Genomic DNA, 18753 nt, shown 5'->3' with positions numbered 1-18753 from the left:
CGCTTGAGGCCTGGCCTGCCGTTCCTCCAGAGTCCTCTGCTCGTGACATTCGTGCCAAGGCCTTGAGGTGACGTGTTCTTTGTGGGACCACACGCAAGCGAGACAGAAGTGGGGTGGGGCAATGGCACTCAGGGCTGTGAAAATCCGTTCAGTTCTAAATTCTCAAACACGCCAGCCTGGAAGTCTCTCTGCTCCACTCGCCAACGACGGGGTGTCGGAACGTTCTCAGCAGACCTTGTTTCACCCAGGCACGGGGAAGACGGTGGTTGGCGTCCATATTGTCTACTGGTTCAACAAGCTGAATGACGAGAGGCTGGAGAAGGAACCATCTCTGGACAATGCGGAAAAAGCAAGAAAATGCATCTTGTACTGTGGCCCATCCAACAAGTCTGTCGACGTTGTTGCAGGTAACTTGGCATCCTGACTGCTGGGGGTCACATGATACAGGCTTTTTATTTACCCCTTTTTGGGGGGAACTGGGAGTGAAGAGGGGGAGAGATCCTAGCGTACGTCTTGGGCTGAAATTCTTAAATGCAAACAAGGCAGTGGCAGATCAGAAGTTGCAGAGGGGGTGGGAATAGTACATCTGGCAAAGCGAGATAATGCATGTTCTTAAATAGCAGATGGTCCCTATGCTCAGGGTGCCTGGTGCAGCTTGCATTGAAGTCTGGGATTGCTCCAGCATCCCATTGTTTTATAAAAGACCCCTCACTGACCTGCTCTCAAAGGAGCTTGGAGATCTGTGCCTTTTGAGTGCAAGGCTGTATATTGGGACCCTGAAGCTAAAAGGGCTTGTTGCCGGGGGGCATCTTAGAAGAGCAGGAGTCCTGGTGTCACTCAGTGGAGTCTATTCCACTCCCTCCCCAGAGATGCTGTTGAAGATGAAGGGGAACCTGAAGCCTCTGAGAGTTTATGGCGAGGCACTGGAGTCGATGGAATTCCCCTACCCCGGGAGCAGCCGGCACTTCTCCCGGAAAGCCCTGCGGGATGCAAAACCTAAGCCAGAGCTCAGGTAGGACAACGCAACCCCAAGCAGATTAAAGCGAGAGTGTATCCTGAGTTCAGCCCACCCTGGAGCTGAGGAAGCTATCCTATAGTTTGCTCAGGAGAGGGCAAATACATCATATTGCCGTATATGGGGGATTGCAGGTTGGGAGTGGGAACTGTGGGCAGGAGGGTCTCTGGACTAGAATCTGAATCCTTCCAGCACCATCAGATGCCACTTAGATCATGAACAAGACTCCACCATCTCTCCCTATGCCAGACCACTCTCTGTGTGTCCTCTCTGTTAAGTCCCCTACGTTTTCCCTCTCTGAGTATGTTCAGTGGAGGGTTTTCTGTCGATTGGCCCCTTTTGTGCGTCCCTCCAGCTGCCCACCAGCCCTGGCAGATGCTTGGACATAGCTGGGACATGTATTTAGAAGGAAGCCGTCTTCTTTTCTGGATAACTTCAGAAATAAGAGGTTACTGAGCTCTCTGACAAATGTTGACATTTGTTATAAATTCATTCAGTTTACTAACTGGAATAGAAAGAAGAAAATCTTTTGGCCCATCTAGGGAGAAATAAGCATAGGGCCTGAGAAAATGTAAAAGCTGGGACGTATTTCCTTAGAGATGCTGCTGGCGTATAACCAAGCTGGTACACTCCATTGTAGTGGGACATCTCCCAATGTGCGTGGATGTGGGTGTGTATAATGTTTATATTGAAAAATCCTTTTTTTTTTTTTTTTTTTTTAATTTCAGTGAAATAATTTTGCATCACCGAATCCGGCAGCCGTCCAATCCTTTCTGGCGAAAAATCCGTGACTTTGATGCAAAAGTGAAAAGAGAAGAGGAGATATCAGAAGAGGAGGTTAAGAAGTGAGTGAAGAGACCCACGTGAGAGGTCTGGCTATCGTTGGCTGTAGTGGAGCTGTATTCGTATGAAATAGCCAGTACCTGTATGCACCACAGTGCAGTGACTCAAATCCCCATCAGGGAGAGGTTTCGGATGCAGTTGCTGGGCCAGAACCTCAGCTGTTGTAAATCAGCATAGCTGCATGGAAGTCAATGGAGTTTTGCTGATTTACACCAGCTAAGAATCTGGCCCTCCTGGCTGTTGCCGAGATTGGAAATTGAAACTAAAGAACAAACCACATCATGTTCCTTGAGGTTGCTTTTGGCGGGGGCGGGGGAAATACAACCAAATCCCGTTGAAACTGTAGCACAGAATATGCTGTGTTGACCGTAACTCTCTGAATCCTCCGAGAGAATATGCATCAGATGAAGCAGTTTCTATTGTGAACTGAGCATAAAGGGATACTTCCTCAGGGTAACACTGCAAGCTGTGAGTGCTTCTAGAGTTATGTCTGCTAAGAGGGCTCCTCTTGTGTGGTTCATGAGATGCTGGGCTGTTGAACTGAAAAATGAAGCTACCAGGACTAGGGATGTAGAAGAATTTTGGACTGTGTTTGTTCCCTGAAGCTATAGGTTTCACGGATTTCAGACTGCAGGGTGTCTCCAATGGGGCCTGTCAGAAACCCTTTATGGAGCGGTCCGTGCTGGGGTGGGGTATAACCCTTTGGGAAGGTGTATCCCGTTTCCGGAGTAGGAACTGAGCCGAGGTGAAAGTTTCACAAGTGCTGCCACTAGTGCAGAGTCTGACGTCCTTCACCTTAACCTACAGGTACAAAAGCCTGTTGTCAGACGCCCGTGCGCATGAGCTGCAACTCCACAATGTCATCCTGTGCACGTGCTCCGCTGCCTCTGCCAACAGCCTTGTGGACAACCTGAATGTCAAGCAGATCCTCATTGATGAGTGCGCCATGTCCACTGAGCCAGAGACCCTCATACCCCTGGTCAGCTACGGGAAGGCAGAAAAGGTGAGTCCCTCCCAGTGGTAAGTCATTAGGGCGCTGTCAGTTGCCCCTGGAATTACTCCCTGCTCAGAGGATCTCTCCATTGGCTCTGCACTCGCTCTAGATCAGTGGTTCTCAAAGTAGGGCCGCCACTTGTTCAGGGAAAGCCCCTGGCGGGCCGGGTCGGTTTGTTTACCTGCCGCATCCGCAGGTTCAGCCTATCACAGCTCCCACTGGCCGCGGTTCGCCGCTCCAGGCCAATGGGGGCTGCAGGAAGTGGCGGCCAGCACATCCCTCAGCCTGTGCTGCTTCCTGCAGTCCCCATTGGCCGAGAACGGCAAACCGCGGTCACTGGGAGCTGTGATCGGCCGAACCTGCGGATGCGGCAGGTAAACAAACCGGCCCGGCCCGCCAGGGGCTTTCCCTGAACAAGCGGTGGCCCTAGTTTGAGAACCACTGCTCTAGACCGTACCTCGCTACTCATTGAAGTTTGCAGTCGTATTTCAGGGCTGTCCCTGATGGCCCCTGTGGTGATGCATGCGCTCTTCTGGTGTCTCCTCCTCGTGTTCGGCAGCGTGGAGCACCAAGCAGAAGCCCTGGGATGCTGGGTGTTATGCCCCACTATGAATCACCCTTTTAACTTGGAAGTGAGGCTCAACTCCAGTCAAACTGTGTGATGCATTCCAGGCTCAGAGGTGTACATTGTACCTCTGCGTTCACACCCCTCTGCATAAACACACATACCCAAATACATCATGCGCACACACGTCAATATATTGTATAAACACCCACACTTTATGGGGGTCTATTCTGATGGTGACAACTGCAGTATAAAACTGGTCCATATGCTCTCTAGCTAATTACTTGACCTAAGTATCTCCTCTCAGCCCCACAAGTGCAATCTTTTAAACATGCTAAATCCATATTTTCGCTTGACTCTCCTAAAAGCACATTTGGAGCTGGAGAGAAAAGTAGATGGAAGATGTGGATGCTATTTTGGCGTTCTCTGGAAGAGGCATTTGTCACTGCAACCAGAAAACATGCTGGCCCGGATAGAATCATAGAATATCAGGGTTGGAAGGGACCTCAGGAGGTCATCTAGTCCAACCCCCTGCTCAAAGCAGGACCAATTCCCTGCTAGATAGAGGATAGACAATCTCAATGTGATGAGATGTGCTGTGGTTGTCATATTGACCCACCTGGCCCTGGCCCTGAAGTTCGAGAAGATAATGGAGATTCTGGCAGGCTTTTGCGCAGCAAAGTGTCTTCAATAACAAATGACACCTAGACTGTAAGCTAGGGACTGTGTTCTTTGGTGGGACCCTGATCCTGGATTGGGGTTCGTAGGTGCTGCCCGAATAGAAATAAATAGTAATAATGTATGTGCCTTCACACACATTCCTCCAACAAGTTAACTGGAAGGAGTGGGGTGGGAGAGGCAGAGAACCGGAGCCTATGTGTTCACGCCATGTATTCCAGGTTGTTTTGCTTGGGGACCATAAGCAGTTGCGGCCTGTGGTCCACAACGATTTCTGCAAGAGCCTTGGCATGGAGACGTCCCTCTTTGAACGTTACCGGGACCAAGCCCAGATGCTGGACACGCAGTACCGCATGGTAGGAGTCCCGTGGTGGTCTTTCTCCCGCCCCCCGCCATAGGAAATGCTGTTGGCTTGCTCCAGCCCGTTGGGATGCGGGATATTCTGCTGTAACATCTCCTCTGCCCGGGATGCTCCTCTGCTAATCCAGAGTCTGCCCTGAGTATTTACCTTTAGGGGAGCCTTCCTAGATATTGTTTTAGTCAGGACAGGCTACTCTCCACTGCAAAAGAGCTTTCTGAACATGGTTTTCTCAGCTTCCCTAGTACGTTGGCCAACTCTTCACTAGTTCTTCTCGCCTCTTAGATCGCCAGCTAACAATGGGCAGGTGCAGGGTCACAGGGGGGTTGCTGATCTGTTTAGTTTAACCCTTTAGTCAATCTGACTGGCATATTGTTAGCCAGTAAATACACATTCCTATCACTGATACCCTCCTCCATACTCCTATTTGTTACCTACACCCACAGGTTGTCTTGTCATAAATTAGACTGTAATTTCTTGCATCTGAAGAAGTGAGGTTTTTTTATCCACGAAAGCTTATGCCCAAATAAATCTGTTAGTCTTTAAGGTGCCACCGGACTCCTTGTTGTTCTTATGGAAAGACTGTCCCTGTCTCAATGTGCCTAGTACAATTGGGCCCTGATCCTGACTCAGGCCTTCGGGTGCTGTCACAATACAAATAATTCATAGGTCCTAATGCTGGAAAGGACCATTGTGATAATCGAATCTGACCTCCTGGATAATGCAGGCTCTGAGATGGCTCTGAATTAATTAATTAGCAATAGCCACCTTCAATGGGTTCAATACTGGAGGAATTGCTGCCTTATAGAATGCACAAGTGTTGATCTAGCTGACCCAGGCAAAACGGCAATCACTGCACCGCTGGAGCGGGCGCTGCCTTCTGGGTTAACTGTCCGAAGAGCTTTTCTGTAAAGCATTGGGCATATTCTAAATAGCAGATGGGCAAAATGTTGGTTGGCCTCTGATTTTTGCCCATGCAATTGATTGATATGGGAATACACAACTCAAGGGGCTGGGTACCCAGTTGTCACGACTGGCTGTTGGCACATGCAGAATGCGTGTCTACACACCTGCTCTCTTGTCCATATCTAGCTGTATACAGGTGACCCTGAATTGCTTGCCCTTTCCATAGGGGGCAGCAGTTTGGAGGCTATTAAGAATGGCTACGTGGCCGGTTGTATGAAGAGCTATGGCTTGAGAAATTGGTGGTAGGCAGCCTGGTTAAAGAGGTACTGCGGGACCCGGAGCTGTCACTTTTGTTACTCACCCAAGGTTCTCTCCTTTCGATCTGTCAGCAAAAAGACATCTGCAGGTTCCCATCCCAGGAATTTTACAGGAGCAAGCTGACGACCTGCCCTGAGCTCAAACGCCCTACTAGCGCCCTCGAACACAGATACAAAAGCGGCTGTCCAATCATCTTCGGGCACATAGAGGGGAAGGAGCAGAGTCTGATGGTCTCCACCGAGGAGGGAAACGAGAATTCCAGGGCTAACCTGGAAGAAGTGGAACAGGTGGTGAGTAGCCAGCAGGGCATTTTTTGCTGGCAGATGGTGAGGGTGGAGTAAGGCAGCACTTGGACTTATGGACATATTGTTTGGCATCTGGTATTGTTTGCTTGCTGGGTGGGTCCCGTTTAATAGTTATCCAGCCTGAAATGCTCTTCAGCCAATCCGCTGCAAACATTGACGGTGTTCAGTCTATGCAACCCAGCTGCCATTTTGTCATTGAAAGGAGTTGCTAAGAGACGCATAAGATCTAAACACGAATAAGGTCAATGCATCCATCGAAACAGCCCGGCCCTCTCTGTGCCCACTTCACGAGCGGCAACGACACGGTTCTCGCACCATCTCTCAGGCCGGTGCTGATGGGGACTTACTTTTTGTCTTGGCCCCACGATCAGTCTGCGTTTATAAAATTCTGCTAGGGAGTCTCATGCTTCCTGCCAGCCACCCCCGTTTTCCGCACCGCGAACAAGCTCCGGCCCCACCTTCCTGTGTGCTAGAGGCAGTCTTGGTATCAATCAGCCATTCGTGAAATACCACAAGGCGTCCCGGTGAGCTGCAGGAGCAGGTTTCTGTGCATGGAGCGTATCCTGCTAGGGAAGGACGGACTCGAGTGGTAATGGGAGAGTGAGGGTTAGGACTCAGCTGGGGGGAAGGATAGGGCTGGTCCTGTCTCCCCGTCCCTCAGGCTGCTCCCCTATTCCCTCTGTCTATCAAGTCCCTGATACAGCCAGACTACCACTACCTCTTAGCCATGCTCTCTTCCCTGGTGGCTGGCAGCAGCAGAGGGAGCACTGAGTGTAGATGAGTCTTCCCTGCCCTCAGTGACCGGTTGGTGTCCATGGGGCCCTGGTGGAGGTACTGGAGCTGACAGGAGCTCATGGGGAATCTCATGGACTGTCCCAGGCAGCCCCTGGCATTCACTTATTTTCACACATCCAGTGAGAGGCCCAGGCCCAGGCTTGGTCTGGCCAGTGGGGCTGGGCCACGTTGTTCGGGGAAGCCCGGCTTACAGCACTATTTGGTGAGCACGAGCCAGTGCACACGCTGGTCATGGGGAAAGCATTAGTGGTGTTAACAACTGCTGCCGTTAAATGCTGCTGTAGCCAGCACAGCTCTGGTCTGCCTTGGACGGGGCAGCGTTGGTCAGGGCTTGCTGAAATATCCAGCACTAGTTCAAAGATGTATGGTCCTGTTGATGTCGCAGCTAGCAAAGGCTCTCCGCAGTGTGTCAGTGTGAAGCCCTCGCTCACCCTTAGTTAATGTGGCTACCAGCACAAAACCAAGATGTGATCGTCCTGCATCTATTTTTTTTCTTTTTTTTCTTTTTAATTGTCTTGTTCCTGGGTTGACACAGTGATGTCAGCAAGGAGTTGTGCTATGCTTCACTGAGCCCTCGGAGAGCCATGGGTAGGGCTGGGAAAGCCAGGCTGAGTTTCCTTGCTTTAACGTAAAAATCTCTGGCTTTGCTGCCCAAGACTAGCTCGACACCAGTCTCTTTCTCCACCCCCTTGGTCTCTGCGCCTTGTGGACGGCGATCGGGGATAGGCTGGGATGAGCAGTGCAACCACATACCAGAACAGTGTTGGTGAAAGGGGCCATGTGGACAAGAAGCCAGAGTGCATCACTGAGTGGGGTATCAACGGGATGGCATAAAGCTGGAGGGAACCTCGTGTCTTCTCTTCCTCCTTTCTTCCCAATCTGAAGCCGGAGGGACCTGTTCTCTGTCCCTCCACAGTGATTGCACCTATGTGTGGAATGAAGGAAAAGGCTGTTTTCCCCCCCCCCCCCCCCCCAAAACGAGCAAGAGCTCACGTTGTGTCCCCCCCTTCAGGTGAGGATAGCAAAGCAGCTGACCCTGGATGGCACCATCAAGCCAGTGAGTGTTGCCATCCTGAGCCCATACAACGCCCAGGTGTCGGAGATCAACAAACGTCTCACCCAGGAGGGTGTCCGCGGGATGACGGTTTGCACCATCATGAAAAGTCAAGGTAAGGTCCGTAGGGAACGGCAGAGTTCTCTATTTCAGCTGGTGTGAAGTAAGGTCATTACCCTTCTCCACCCTCCTGTGGGGTACAGCACCTTGTCACACAGAATCACCAAATCTCATGGGTCACGGCTTGCTTCAGCCGCCGGGAGAGACCCCACGGAGCTGGCTTTCTGGGTGATTCTTGGTCGCAATCAGCAGCGAGGGGAGCCCTTGAAATACCTATTTAAAGAAATCCCCCAAATCTTTGTGTCTCAGAAAACCAGCCACGTGGATGGAGCGCAATTGTTGAACATGAGTGAAGAAGTTAAATGTGAATGACGCTTGGAGGGGAGGTCGGGGTTGCTAAAGTGAGCATTCTTCATAGAGCCAGGGTCTGCAGTAAGGCAGCGGCTCTCGTAAAAATGACGATGGGATACAGTAATGGCTCCAAATGCTGTAGGAACACAGCTGTAAGCTGCGATAGTCTAGACTTTTGCTGTAGAGGAATGGATGTTATTCCAGTTGGGAAGCGTAACTGGACACTTTCTGGCTAAATGCCTTTAACTTCACCGTCAATAAAACTGGTGCAATTCCTTCTCTCTAGGGAGTGAATGGAAGTACGTGATCCTGACCACTGTACGCTCCTGCTCTCGATCGGATATTGATAGGAAACCCACCAAAAGCTGGCAGAAGAAGTATCTGGGATTTGTTATTGACCCAAACCAGGTCAATGTAGCCATCACTCGGGCTCAAGAGGGGCTCTGCATTATAGGTGAGTCTCCTGGGAAGGTGAATGAAGCTAGGGTGGGAGAAGAAACACTGTAAAAGGAAGTGGGGATCCGAACTTAAAGGCAAAAGAAGATGGTCTGTCTTCGTTTTTCTATCCTTTACAATGTCAATGATTTTGAAGTTCGAGTGGCTGGGAACCAACCCATGTATTGGAACTATCCCTCAGAGTGGAGAGCAGTGATCATATGCGTCTCTCGCATGTTGTTAACATACATTCAGAGTGTATTGTCTTATTTCTCTGTTTTTTTTAATCATCTTCTTTCTTGGCTTGCATGCTGGATCTCTAGTCCAGCAGAATTTGACCTGTTGGTATTTCTCTGTTGGTCACGTGGACAGGATATGTTTACAGTGATGTGGCAATGGTTGGGCCCTGGCTGGGGACTTTGGGGCTGAAGGAAATGTCCCCCGGGTTATCTAGCACAGTTTGGCTTTTTTCTCTAGGCCCAGAGGTTACAGACAGGTCCGCCAAGGGTTCTGTGGAAACAGATTAGCCTTTTCTGCTCATTGTTGTTTTTCCCTTCTACCAACAGGAAACCGTTATCTCCTAGAATCCAACCCTTTGTGGAGAAGACTGCTGGAGCATTACAAACAGATGAGATGCAGCACTTTGGCTCACGACATTCGGGTCAGGAAGAAGTCAGCCCTTCACTGATGTGAATGGATCACAACTGGATAAACCAGTCCCTGCCTGAAATGTTTGATGGGTACATTGGGGAACAATGCTGTGTTCAGGCCTCTTTTCTACCCGTCAGGCATTAACCAGTGAACAAAAGGCACCAGGGATTGGCAAGCTGCACTTTCCTTGCATGTTGACCACTTACCTTAAGCTTTTTTTAATGAAAAGGCAACCTTGGATCAAGACTTTCAGCATTTGCAAACCAAAAAGCTTTGGAAGTTGAGGGTGCAGGGGGAGATTGTGCTATTTTGTGGAAGCCAAGAGATCCTCAGTGGAATTCCCAACCTGCCTTTTTGTGACAGCAGCTATTCTTTGGGGACCAAATAGATATTTCCACTTCATCAGGAGGTGAAGGATGGTGTGTGACAGACCTACAGCTGAGCTGTAGGATCAAGGCTGCCGAGTGCTACCACTAATTCTGAAACCAAGGCCAGGAAACTACTAAGGCGATCTCATTTCTCAAAGCAGAAAAAAAAATCTGTTTTATTTTAAATGAAGGAAGAAACCGGGAGAAAACCAAAAAAAAACAAAACAAAACCCGAAATATTCTTGGCCTTTAAGAATCGGTAAATCTCACTTAGCCAAGGCCAAGTATTTTTATAAATAGACATATTGACTCTTAGTGCAAAGGAGGTTGTGGTGACCAGTATAAAGCGAATGAAGACTGTGGGGGACAACCTCTACCAGCAGATTTTGAGATTGTAAAGATATTTTTAAGCTGCCCACCTAGTTTTACTTGAAAATGTTTCCTCATGTAAAGAATGTTTCCTCTTTTTTTTAAAGCTGCTTCTAACTTATTGACTTTTAACTCAGTGAACTTTACTTTGCAATCAAAGGCCCATACTTTTGGCCTTGTGATATGTATGTGTATATATTTTTAAAATAGCCAAATTGCTGTGAACTGGGAGGTGTAAATCACTAGAGAACAGGAGACTGACAGGAACAGGAATTATTTTTCCCAATAATTCAGTTCTGATCATGCCTGTGGAGTGGTGAAACGGTGCTCGGCACTGAGCCTTGTTAAGCTGGAGCTGCTTATCTAGGCATGGTATTTCTGGGGGACAGCACCTTTATCTCATTATTCCAGTTCCGACTATACGTGTGCCTGCCTCAGCGCTCCCTGAGACCAAACACATGGACACCTGTAGATGTCCGTGTAAGACTGATCCAAGCTGCCATTGCAACATTTTTTTTTTTTTTAATCAAATGAAAACAAGGTGGGCCAAGTGCCGTCCCTGGTGTAACTACTGACCTTTGTGACTTCAACAAGAGTTATAACCGGGATGAATGAGTGCTGTGTTTGCAGGGCTCCTTTCCCAATGTGAAGGAATGTGCAATAAGAAAACCTGAACACCCAGCATGTAATGTCCTACTCCATTCCCGTGGTCCTTCCTGTTCGGTTTGAGTCACGTGCAGCCATGGAAAGGACAGAACCTGTGCAGAAGGTTCTCATTCCTCTACTTCTTGTTTTGAAACTGCTTGCTTGCTCTCCTGCCGTGTAATAGACCTGGTTTCTGGTGAAAGAACACACACATCTGCTAGTACTGCAGCATATGGGTCCAAGTCCCATGTCTGAGGAAAGGATGTAGACGGCTTCCTCGTTATTTCTAAGGGGCACTGGATAAAGGCTGGTCATAGAATCTGAGGCCGGAAGGGATCACCAGCTCATCCAGACTGACCTCTTGTGTATCACAGGCCACTGCACACTAAGCCCAACCACCAAAGTTTTACAGCCCTCAAGAGACTAAACTATTATGTGCCACAGGCAGAGAACGGGTGAGTTCTTAGGCCTGACAGTTGTCCCACATTGAAGCCTCTTATCTCAAGGATTCCAGATGGGCCTTGTTTTTGCAAACTAATTGTTTTTACGACTCCAGAATAAACTCTGGACAGGGATCACTTTGTGGACTAGTGAAACGAATGGTGAAATCCCGTATTGGAATCCTTAAGTTAAACACTTCAGTATGGTGCACATATCCCAGCAGAGAGAACATTGTATAGCTAACACACTCATCGTGGTCCCTTTAAGCCCAGTGGGCCTTATTCTGCTCCCTCTAGTATAAATCCAGAGTTTCTCCATGGAAAGAATGCAGGTTACACCAGCGTACGACAGGTATAAATGAGAGGAGAATCAGATGCACTGTAGGGGCTTAGTTTGATACTACTGAGCATTATTTAGCAGTGTTACCTTGGCGTGTACCATTTTCCACTTGTTTGTATTTAAAAAAACAAAATACCCCCCGCCCCACCAAACTACTACACCTTGTGAGGCAAAGTCTGGAGTGAAGTACTTTGTTCAGTCACTGTTCCCTTACAAGGCAACAGATCAGCATCCTCTCCGGAAACTTATTCTGAAAGAGATGGGTCTCATAACTTTTGTGTTCGAAAATGCTGCCCTGTGGCCTACCAACTACAGTGAGATCGCAGCTCAGACTGCTGGGTTGCATTGATGTTGTAAATAGGTAGTTGCATAATTGATCATGTAGCCTCAGTAGCCAGGGGTTAGTAGGAAGGGCAATGACTGTAACGTTTTGTAGAGACTATTCCTGATAACTGAATACTGCGTTATGGATATTGTGCTTCTGGATATACAGAATCAGAGAAGTTAATATGGAAAAGACTCATTAAATGTAGTCCAGCTTCTGATGCATAGAGAGATTTGAATCAGTTATTTATGATGGAAGGATTTTTACATAAAACTATTGACATAAAGACAAACCTTTTTTATTATGGGGGGGGGGAAGCCCCCACTATAATTCCAATGGCATGTGTCTGGAACGATGGTGTGCAGTTTGTCGGCCACATCACAAGCGCCACATCTTGGAGTTTGATTAAAAACAAGGCTTGTGAATGGTAAAATAGGAGATCAGAATGGTTTCCTAGGGAGATGCTGTGAGTGGGAAATATCCTGTCGTCATAAACATCAGGAGTTGAACTCCAGCTGGTGCTGACCATAGGTGCATGCCCAAAGAACAGCACAATGGCTGCAGTTTGGGCGGAAAGGTGTCCATCCCAGTCCTGCATCCATCCCAGTTCAGGTGCATCCGAAGAAGTGAGGTTTTTACCCACGAAAGCTTATGCCCAAATAAATCTGTTAGTCTTTAAGGTGCCACCAGACTCCTTGTTGTTTTTGTAGATACAGACTAACACGGCTCCCCCCTGATCCTTAACATCCCAGTCCTGAAACCCCTGAAAAGTCATGCACAGCCCACTATGCCATGCGTCTGACAGCAGTCGTGGCGGGGTGGGTATGGGCTGTAGCTAAGAGGTTGGAGTACAATCTAAGCACAGTACCCTCACCACCCCCACGCCATACAGCTTGTTCTTTCTGCAGGATTGGGGTGAGGGGCTGTCTGGGTTCTCAGCCAGAAGACAAGCACGTGTTAAAATTGCCTTTGTGTTACATGTCCATTCATACTGGAGAGTAGCATCGCTTTCCCCACCACTGCCTAGACTTCGACCCTATGTGAGTTCACGAAAGGTGATCTGCATGTAGAGTAAACAGTGTCTCGGGCTTCAATCTGCCTGATGGTTGTGATTTTAGCACTCTCCCGTGGGTCTGCTCCTGCTCGCAGTAAAACCAATAGAAAAATCCTCCGTGGCTTCAGTAGGAATAGACGTGGGCCCGTGGTGCTGTTCCTGAGGAGCCGTTCAGCTGTGTAGAATATGATCCACTGCAATAAATCAGTTTTTAAATGGAAATAAAATGTTACGTGTTGTGAAATGCAAATTAAGGAACCTTAAATGGGACAGGTTTTTTATCTTGTGTGTGTCTGTAACATGTGACTTGTAACAGATTTGGAGCAACATTTTGGATACAAATATTTTTATCTGCGGCTAATGTTTTTAAATAAGAACCTCAACATTCTTGTTTCATATTTAAGCCATAATTGTAAAGATGATTGAATTTATTAAATGAAAAATGTTTATTTATGGGAATGAAGTCTCTCTCTGTGTGTCCATGCGTGAATAGAATCTGTGCTATATTTAATTGAAAGGATTCTACAGAACTGAATCTGGGCAGAAACAGATGGGAAAAGAGGAAGTTAGCATTAACCCCAATATTCAACAGAAGAAACTGTTTTACAGAGGTTGATCCCTGGAGATTTTGCCCTCTCCTGTTTTAAGTCAAAAAAGGATCTTTTCACGCACTATAGAGCATTACCATGGGACGGGAAATGAGAGGGCAACTACATGGCAGAGGCTGGTGGAAGGAACCTGGGGATGGAGACTGGGCAGTGGTGAGCGATCATGGGGATTGGGATTCAGGTGAGTGTGTGCGCGTAAAGAGAGCACTGTTGCTGTGACAAGGGGCAATGAGGAAAGGACACAAGGAGTCGAGGGGAGGGGGAAAGGCAATGAAAAGTGAGGACATTGTGTGGGAAGAAGGCACTGGGTCGGCTGTTGATTTGTAGGAAGGCACTGGACAGTGGATAAACTTTCCCTAAATTGTTTTGTGTCAGACACAATGTGGTCATCTTTTACCCACTGCTATAGTCTGCTTAGCCTACTCACTACAAGGGGTAGCTGGCCTTCATCGGCAACGGATGGCACAAAGGGTGAGTGGAGGCACAAGGGGTGGTGGTGACTGTTAAACAGTGTTGTTTTCAGCCCATAAAGATGTATATGAGGCACTTTGTAAAATTACAATTTAAGACAGAAAAACTCAATTTTTATGCAAAAACCTTTAAAAATACATTTTAAATTTTACTTATTCAACTTCTTTGAATTAATAAAATTAGAAAATTCTCGTCTGCTGCTTCATCCGTCAGGGTTCGCACATGGTGCTCTCCATGTCTTCATCAGGGTAAGGTTTTGTCTTCAATGTGATGGTATCATGCCACTGTTCATAGACCAGTGTGTAAGCCTCTGCCCTTTTAACTGTGAATCTGTATGATCTATCAGACAGCAGGTTCCGGATTTCACACATGTTGGACGTGACCGGCATTATTCCACACTGGATCCTCTCTTGCTGGGCTCGGGGCTCCAGTAGCTTAAACCTGAGTTCATACTGTTCAGGCTGTGACTGTTGACTTGTGATAAACCACTTGAGGCTCACCCAGTCCTCATGTGCCACTGATTCCTTTCGATCAAACATCACTGGCATCTTGGTACTCAGAACAAGCCTAATGTGTGGGATTTTGGTAGCCCCAACATCCGACACCAGACGATGCTTGACATACAGCCTTCCAGGCACTAGCATGGCAAGGAAATTATCCATCAGCTCAGACAGATTTGACAGCTTTTGCTTTACCAAGTCCCACCTGGCGAGGAATGTTACCATGTCATAGGTCTCCAGGAAGTGAACCAGCTCCTCCCGCCCCTGTTCCAATTGTTCTAACAGGTCAGTTAAGAGCAACAGCTGGATTTTGGTTTGGACTGTTCCCACCTTCTTCATCCTTTGGAATCTCCAGGGGTCAATCAGCTGGAACATAGTGGTGGGCAGCATGAGGTGGTTCTGGTCTCCCAGTGCCAAATGTTTGGGCAGAATTTCAATGTAATAAGAGCACTTTTTCAGAAGCTCAATTCGCTTATGGTGGCGTTTCAGCAGGTGGAGACTCAAGTCAGAGTGCAGGAACTCGAGTACAATGTTCTTCCTCTCCATGTACATCTTCCAGGTTTCATTCTCCTGGTCCTCCTCTTCGTTGTACAAAATACTCTGCAGATTGTTTTCTATCTCATTCAAATACACATCCATGGTTCCAAAACTCATAGTTGCTGTGCAGGAAAGCAACAATAACATCGTTTAAGAACCAAAGGAAAAGCAGTCAATATGGAGCATACCATGATGGTGACTGCTGTTTCCTTATACTTCTTTAACATTAATTATAAATTATCTTAGAAATTAGAGATGGGATAAGAACTGTTAGACTCAATCAGGCTCCCTGCCAATGCAAGAACATTTCTTTCTAACATTATGATTTTGAGTGCTTTGTCTAGTCTAGTCCTAAATATCCCAATCAACTGGGCTCCTGCTATTTCCCTTGAGAGACTGTATCTTTGTTTAATAGATAAGAACAGCCATACTGGGTCAGACCAATGGTCCATTTAGCCCAATATCCTGTCTTCTGACAGTGGCCAATGCCAGATGCTTCAGAGAGAATGAACAGGACAATTAGCGAGTGATCCATCCCCTGCTGTCCACACCTAGCTTCTAGCAATCAGGGTCTAGGGACTCTCTCAGAGCATGGAGTTGCATCCCTGACCATCTTGGCTAATAGCCATTGATGGACCTATCCTCCATGAACTCATCTAATTGTTTGTTTGTTTTTAACCCCACCATAGCTTTGGCCTTCACAACATCCTCTGGCAAAGAGTTCTATAGGTTGACTGTGTGTTGTGTGAAGAAATACTTCCTTTTGTTTGTTTTAAACCTGCTGCCTATTAATGTCATTAGGTGACCCCTGGTTCTTGTGTTATGTGAAGGGGTAAATAACTGATCCTGATACTCACATTTTTCCCTTATCTCATTAGTTCTAATGAGACCCCTTTATACCACCCTAAGTTATCTCTTTCTCCATTCTTGCTGGTCATTCACATCTCTCATATCTGCAGATGTCTACATCCCTCCCTTAGTTTGCTTAGCCAAGCTATACACACATTCAGGTCTTAGGCTTTCCTTTAGGCAGCTGCAGGATATTGGCTTCAAATCAGCTTGGCTACTGATCTTTAAAAGACCTCCAATCTATCAGTATCTTTCTGGGAGTGCAGTGGCCTGAACTGAATGTGATGGTCCCCGTGGTACCTCACCAGCGTTGTAAGGAGAGGAACTATCACGTGTCCTTTCTGTGTGACAGTGCAACCCATTACTAAACGTAAACATTTGGAATGACCAGTTCTTCTCCCCACCTTTTGTTTAGTTTACATTACAATGGTTGAGAATGAATTATATTCATTTGCATGTGGATGAAACGTGTCATTCCATAAGCGTTTCACTGTAACAACATGACACACAACACGTGAAGAACAATGGTGAACGAAGTAATGGTTAATCAGTCAGAAAAGAGACAATGGAAATGGCCCTTTATAACTCCACATCTGCTCTGTCTCCTTCGTTGTATCTGTTTCCTACAATGACCAAGGCCAGGGTACTGTTTGATACCACTGCTGAGCCAATGTAGTCATGGAAGACCTACCTGTATTATCTTTTAGTTGGGGTATCTATGGCTTAGGTATCAAAAACAGAATTGTCAGCTAAATTCCGGTTCTTGAATCTTTACTGACAGTGATAATGACTGGACCAGAATGCAGCTTGGCTTGGATGCCAGTTTGAAGCTCATATTTAGACTTGAAAACTGAACATAGTTGATATGGAAGACAAAGAAAATGTGCAATGTCAAGCTGTCGCTTCAATACCACGAAGAGGGTGCTAGTGCCACACACGGAGAAGAGTTCTCAAGGAGCTATCTGACATCCATGGCATTAGCGGCTTTTTTTTAGAGAGTTGTTTTTTATAAAGTGTTTACAGTGCATAATTCTGAAATTTTACTCTTCCTCCTCACGTTTTCTGACAAGACCGTGTTACCTAGTCGGTAGAACAGCACCAATCTGTGCCCCATTATCCCCATTATTATAATGTGGTTGGTAATACTTAACTTCATGGGGCATTATATTATGAGGTATAATTAAATTTGTGACGTGCTTTCAGTCTTTGGATTATAGAAGTGCAAAAGTGTCACTTATTTCTCATGGTGAGTGAGGGAATATCTTTTATTGAACCAGCTTCTAGTGGTGAGAGACAGGTTTTTGAGCTTTCAGCATGTACCTTTCCCAGACCTGAAGAAGAGCTTTGTGGAGATGGAAAGCTTCTCTTTCTCACCTACAGAAGCTGGTCCAATAAAAGATATTCCCTCATCCACCTTGTGTCTCTGATATCCTGGGACCAACACTCCATGTACTTATTTAAATGATAATCCCTTCATTCCCAGGGATACTTTTTCAAGGATATTGTCAATTCAAACATGTCCTGAATTTTTTAAACTTTATTCTTTCCACCAGACCAATGCAGGAAAACAAGGTAAAGCCAAAAATTTGACACAGATCAGCCCCAGGGCACCACAGTATAAAATGTAATATAGAGCTAGCAGTTTATTGGGTTATTTGGCCCAAAACTTTAGATGATGTAAAAACGAGCTCTTACAAAGCTAAATCCAACAGAAATGTTTCTATAATTATTTCTGCATTCCATTGGACAGAGATGCTTTTAAAACACCTGCATGGCTTTATGGAGGAGTGAGGATCTAGCTCAGGGGTAGGCAACCTATGGCACACATGCTGAAGGCAGCATGCGAGCTGATTTTCAGTGGCACTTACACTGCCCGGGTCTTGGCCACTGGTCCGAGGGGCTCTGCATTTTAATTTAATTTTAAATGAAGCCTCTTAAACGTTTAAAAAATCTTATTTACATACAACAATAGTTTAGTTCTATATTATAGACTTATAGAAAGAGACCTTCTAAAAACATTAAAATGTATGACTGGCAAGCGAAACCTTTAATTAGATTGAATAAATGAAGCCTCAGCACACCACTTCTGAAAGGTTGCTGACCCTTGATCTAGCTGCATGCAACAATTGCAGGAATTAGGGCCTAAAAAAAATGAAAGCAGGGAAGATGCTGAAAGTGAAACTGACTAGAACGGACAGTGAAATTGGCTTATGCCTTGCAGTCTGTTCAGAGAAAGACAAAAGAGGCAGCGGGATGAGGGAGAAGTGAATTTAGATTTTAACAATGGGTTCAGTGTTAGTAACTGAGGCTGATGTAAATTGTTGGGAGTGAGGTGCCTAATTCACTGAGGAGCCTTGGACAATCCCAGCCAGCAGGCCTAAGTGGCAGTCTAGGGAGAGCCCGGTGCGCCCAGTATGATACACAGGGTCTGGTAGTGCTGAACTGTAGCTGCTTTTGCGTTTTCTGTTGTACCCTAGAAAGAAGTAATTATTCCTCCTCCTTATGGGCATGACAGCGCAGGGCCCAGTCTGACCCTGATGCAACACCCTCACTCTGGGGGCAGCTGACGCTCCAGCCGAGGGGAAGGCGAGGGGTTGGAAGGGAGGCAGCTGGGGTGCCCTGCTAATAGCAGTGAGGGGATCTGGGGCTTGCCCCCCGCCGGCTGGGGAGTGCCAGGCCTCCTTGGCTTTCACCCTTTGTGCCCAGAGCAGGGAGGCACAGAGAAGGGTCTTCCCTGCCCCCCCCCCACTGCCTTGGGGGGCTCCCCCGAGCCTCTGTGCTGGCTCCTGGGAGGGGGTGTCCACCTACTCCTCTCTGCCTGCCATCCACTCTGGGAGTCCTTCCCTCTCCATGCCCCTCCCCTGGGAATTCCCCCCTTTCTGCACCCTTCCTCCCTTCAGGGGTCCCCCCTTCCTGCCC

The 18753-nt window shown here is 47.2% G+C and overlaps 2 protein-coding genes across 2 annotated transcripts in view; one reads left to right on the top strand and one right to left on the bottom strand.

Annotated features, from left to right (window-relative positions):
- Positions 1-13271, top strand: part of HELZ2 (helicase with zinc finger 2) — a 32223-nt gene extending 18952 nt beyond the window's left edge. Inside the window, exons 11-19 of the mRNA XM_026652820.1 lie at positions 249-407; positions 868-1012; positions 1744-1860; positions 2666-2861; positions 4317-4451; positions 5749-5967; positions 7790-7946; positions 8529-8696; positions 9244-13271. Coding sequence (XP_026508605.1) covers positions 249-407; positions 868-1012; positions 1744-1860; positions 2666-2861; positions 4317-4451; positions 5749-5967; positions 7790-7946; positions 8529-8696; positions 9244-9365 — 1418 coding nt within the window. The 3' untranslated portion in view covers positions 9366-13271. The remainder of the gene's footprint in view (positions 1-248; positions 408-867; positions 1013-1743; positions 1861-2665; positions 2862-4316; positions 4452-5748; positions 5968-7789; positions 7947-8528; positions 8697-9243) is intronic.
- An 886-nt stretch (positions 13272-14157) lies between these two features.
- Positions 14158-15102, bottom strand: FNDC11 (fibronectin type III domain containing 11). Its single transcript, XM_024200931.2, has one exon. It carries the CDS (start codon positions 15100-15102, stop codon positions 14158-14160), a length of 945 nt encoding a protein of 314 aa, XP_024056699.2.
- Positions 15103-18753: the final 3651 nt, after the last annotated feature.

The sequence above is a fragment of the Terrapene carolina genome, unplaced genomic scaffold (assembly GCF_002925995.2).
Source record: "Terrapene carolina triunguis isolate 2854851 unplaced genomic scaffold, T_m_triunguis-2.0 Scaffold130, whole genome shotgun sequence".
NCBI lineage: Eukaryota > Metazoa > Chordata > Testudines > Emydidae > Terrapene > Terrapene triunguis.
The sequence above is the reverse complement of the archived record's forward strand: the minus strand, read 5'-3'. Positions and strand labels throughout refer to the sequence as shown.

What these genes read in the sequence shown, in the direction of transcription:
- FNDC11 (XM_024200931.2), bottom strand. Translation starts at nt 15,102, where the DNA reads ATGAGTTTTGGAACCATGGATGTGTATTTGAATGAGATAGAAAACAAT.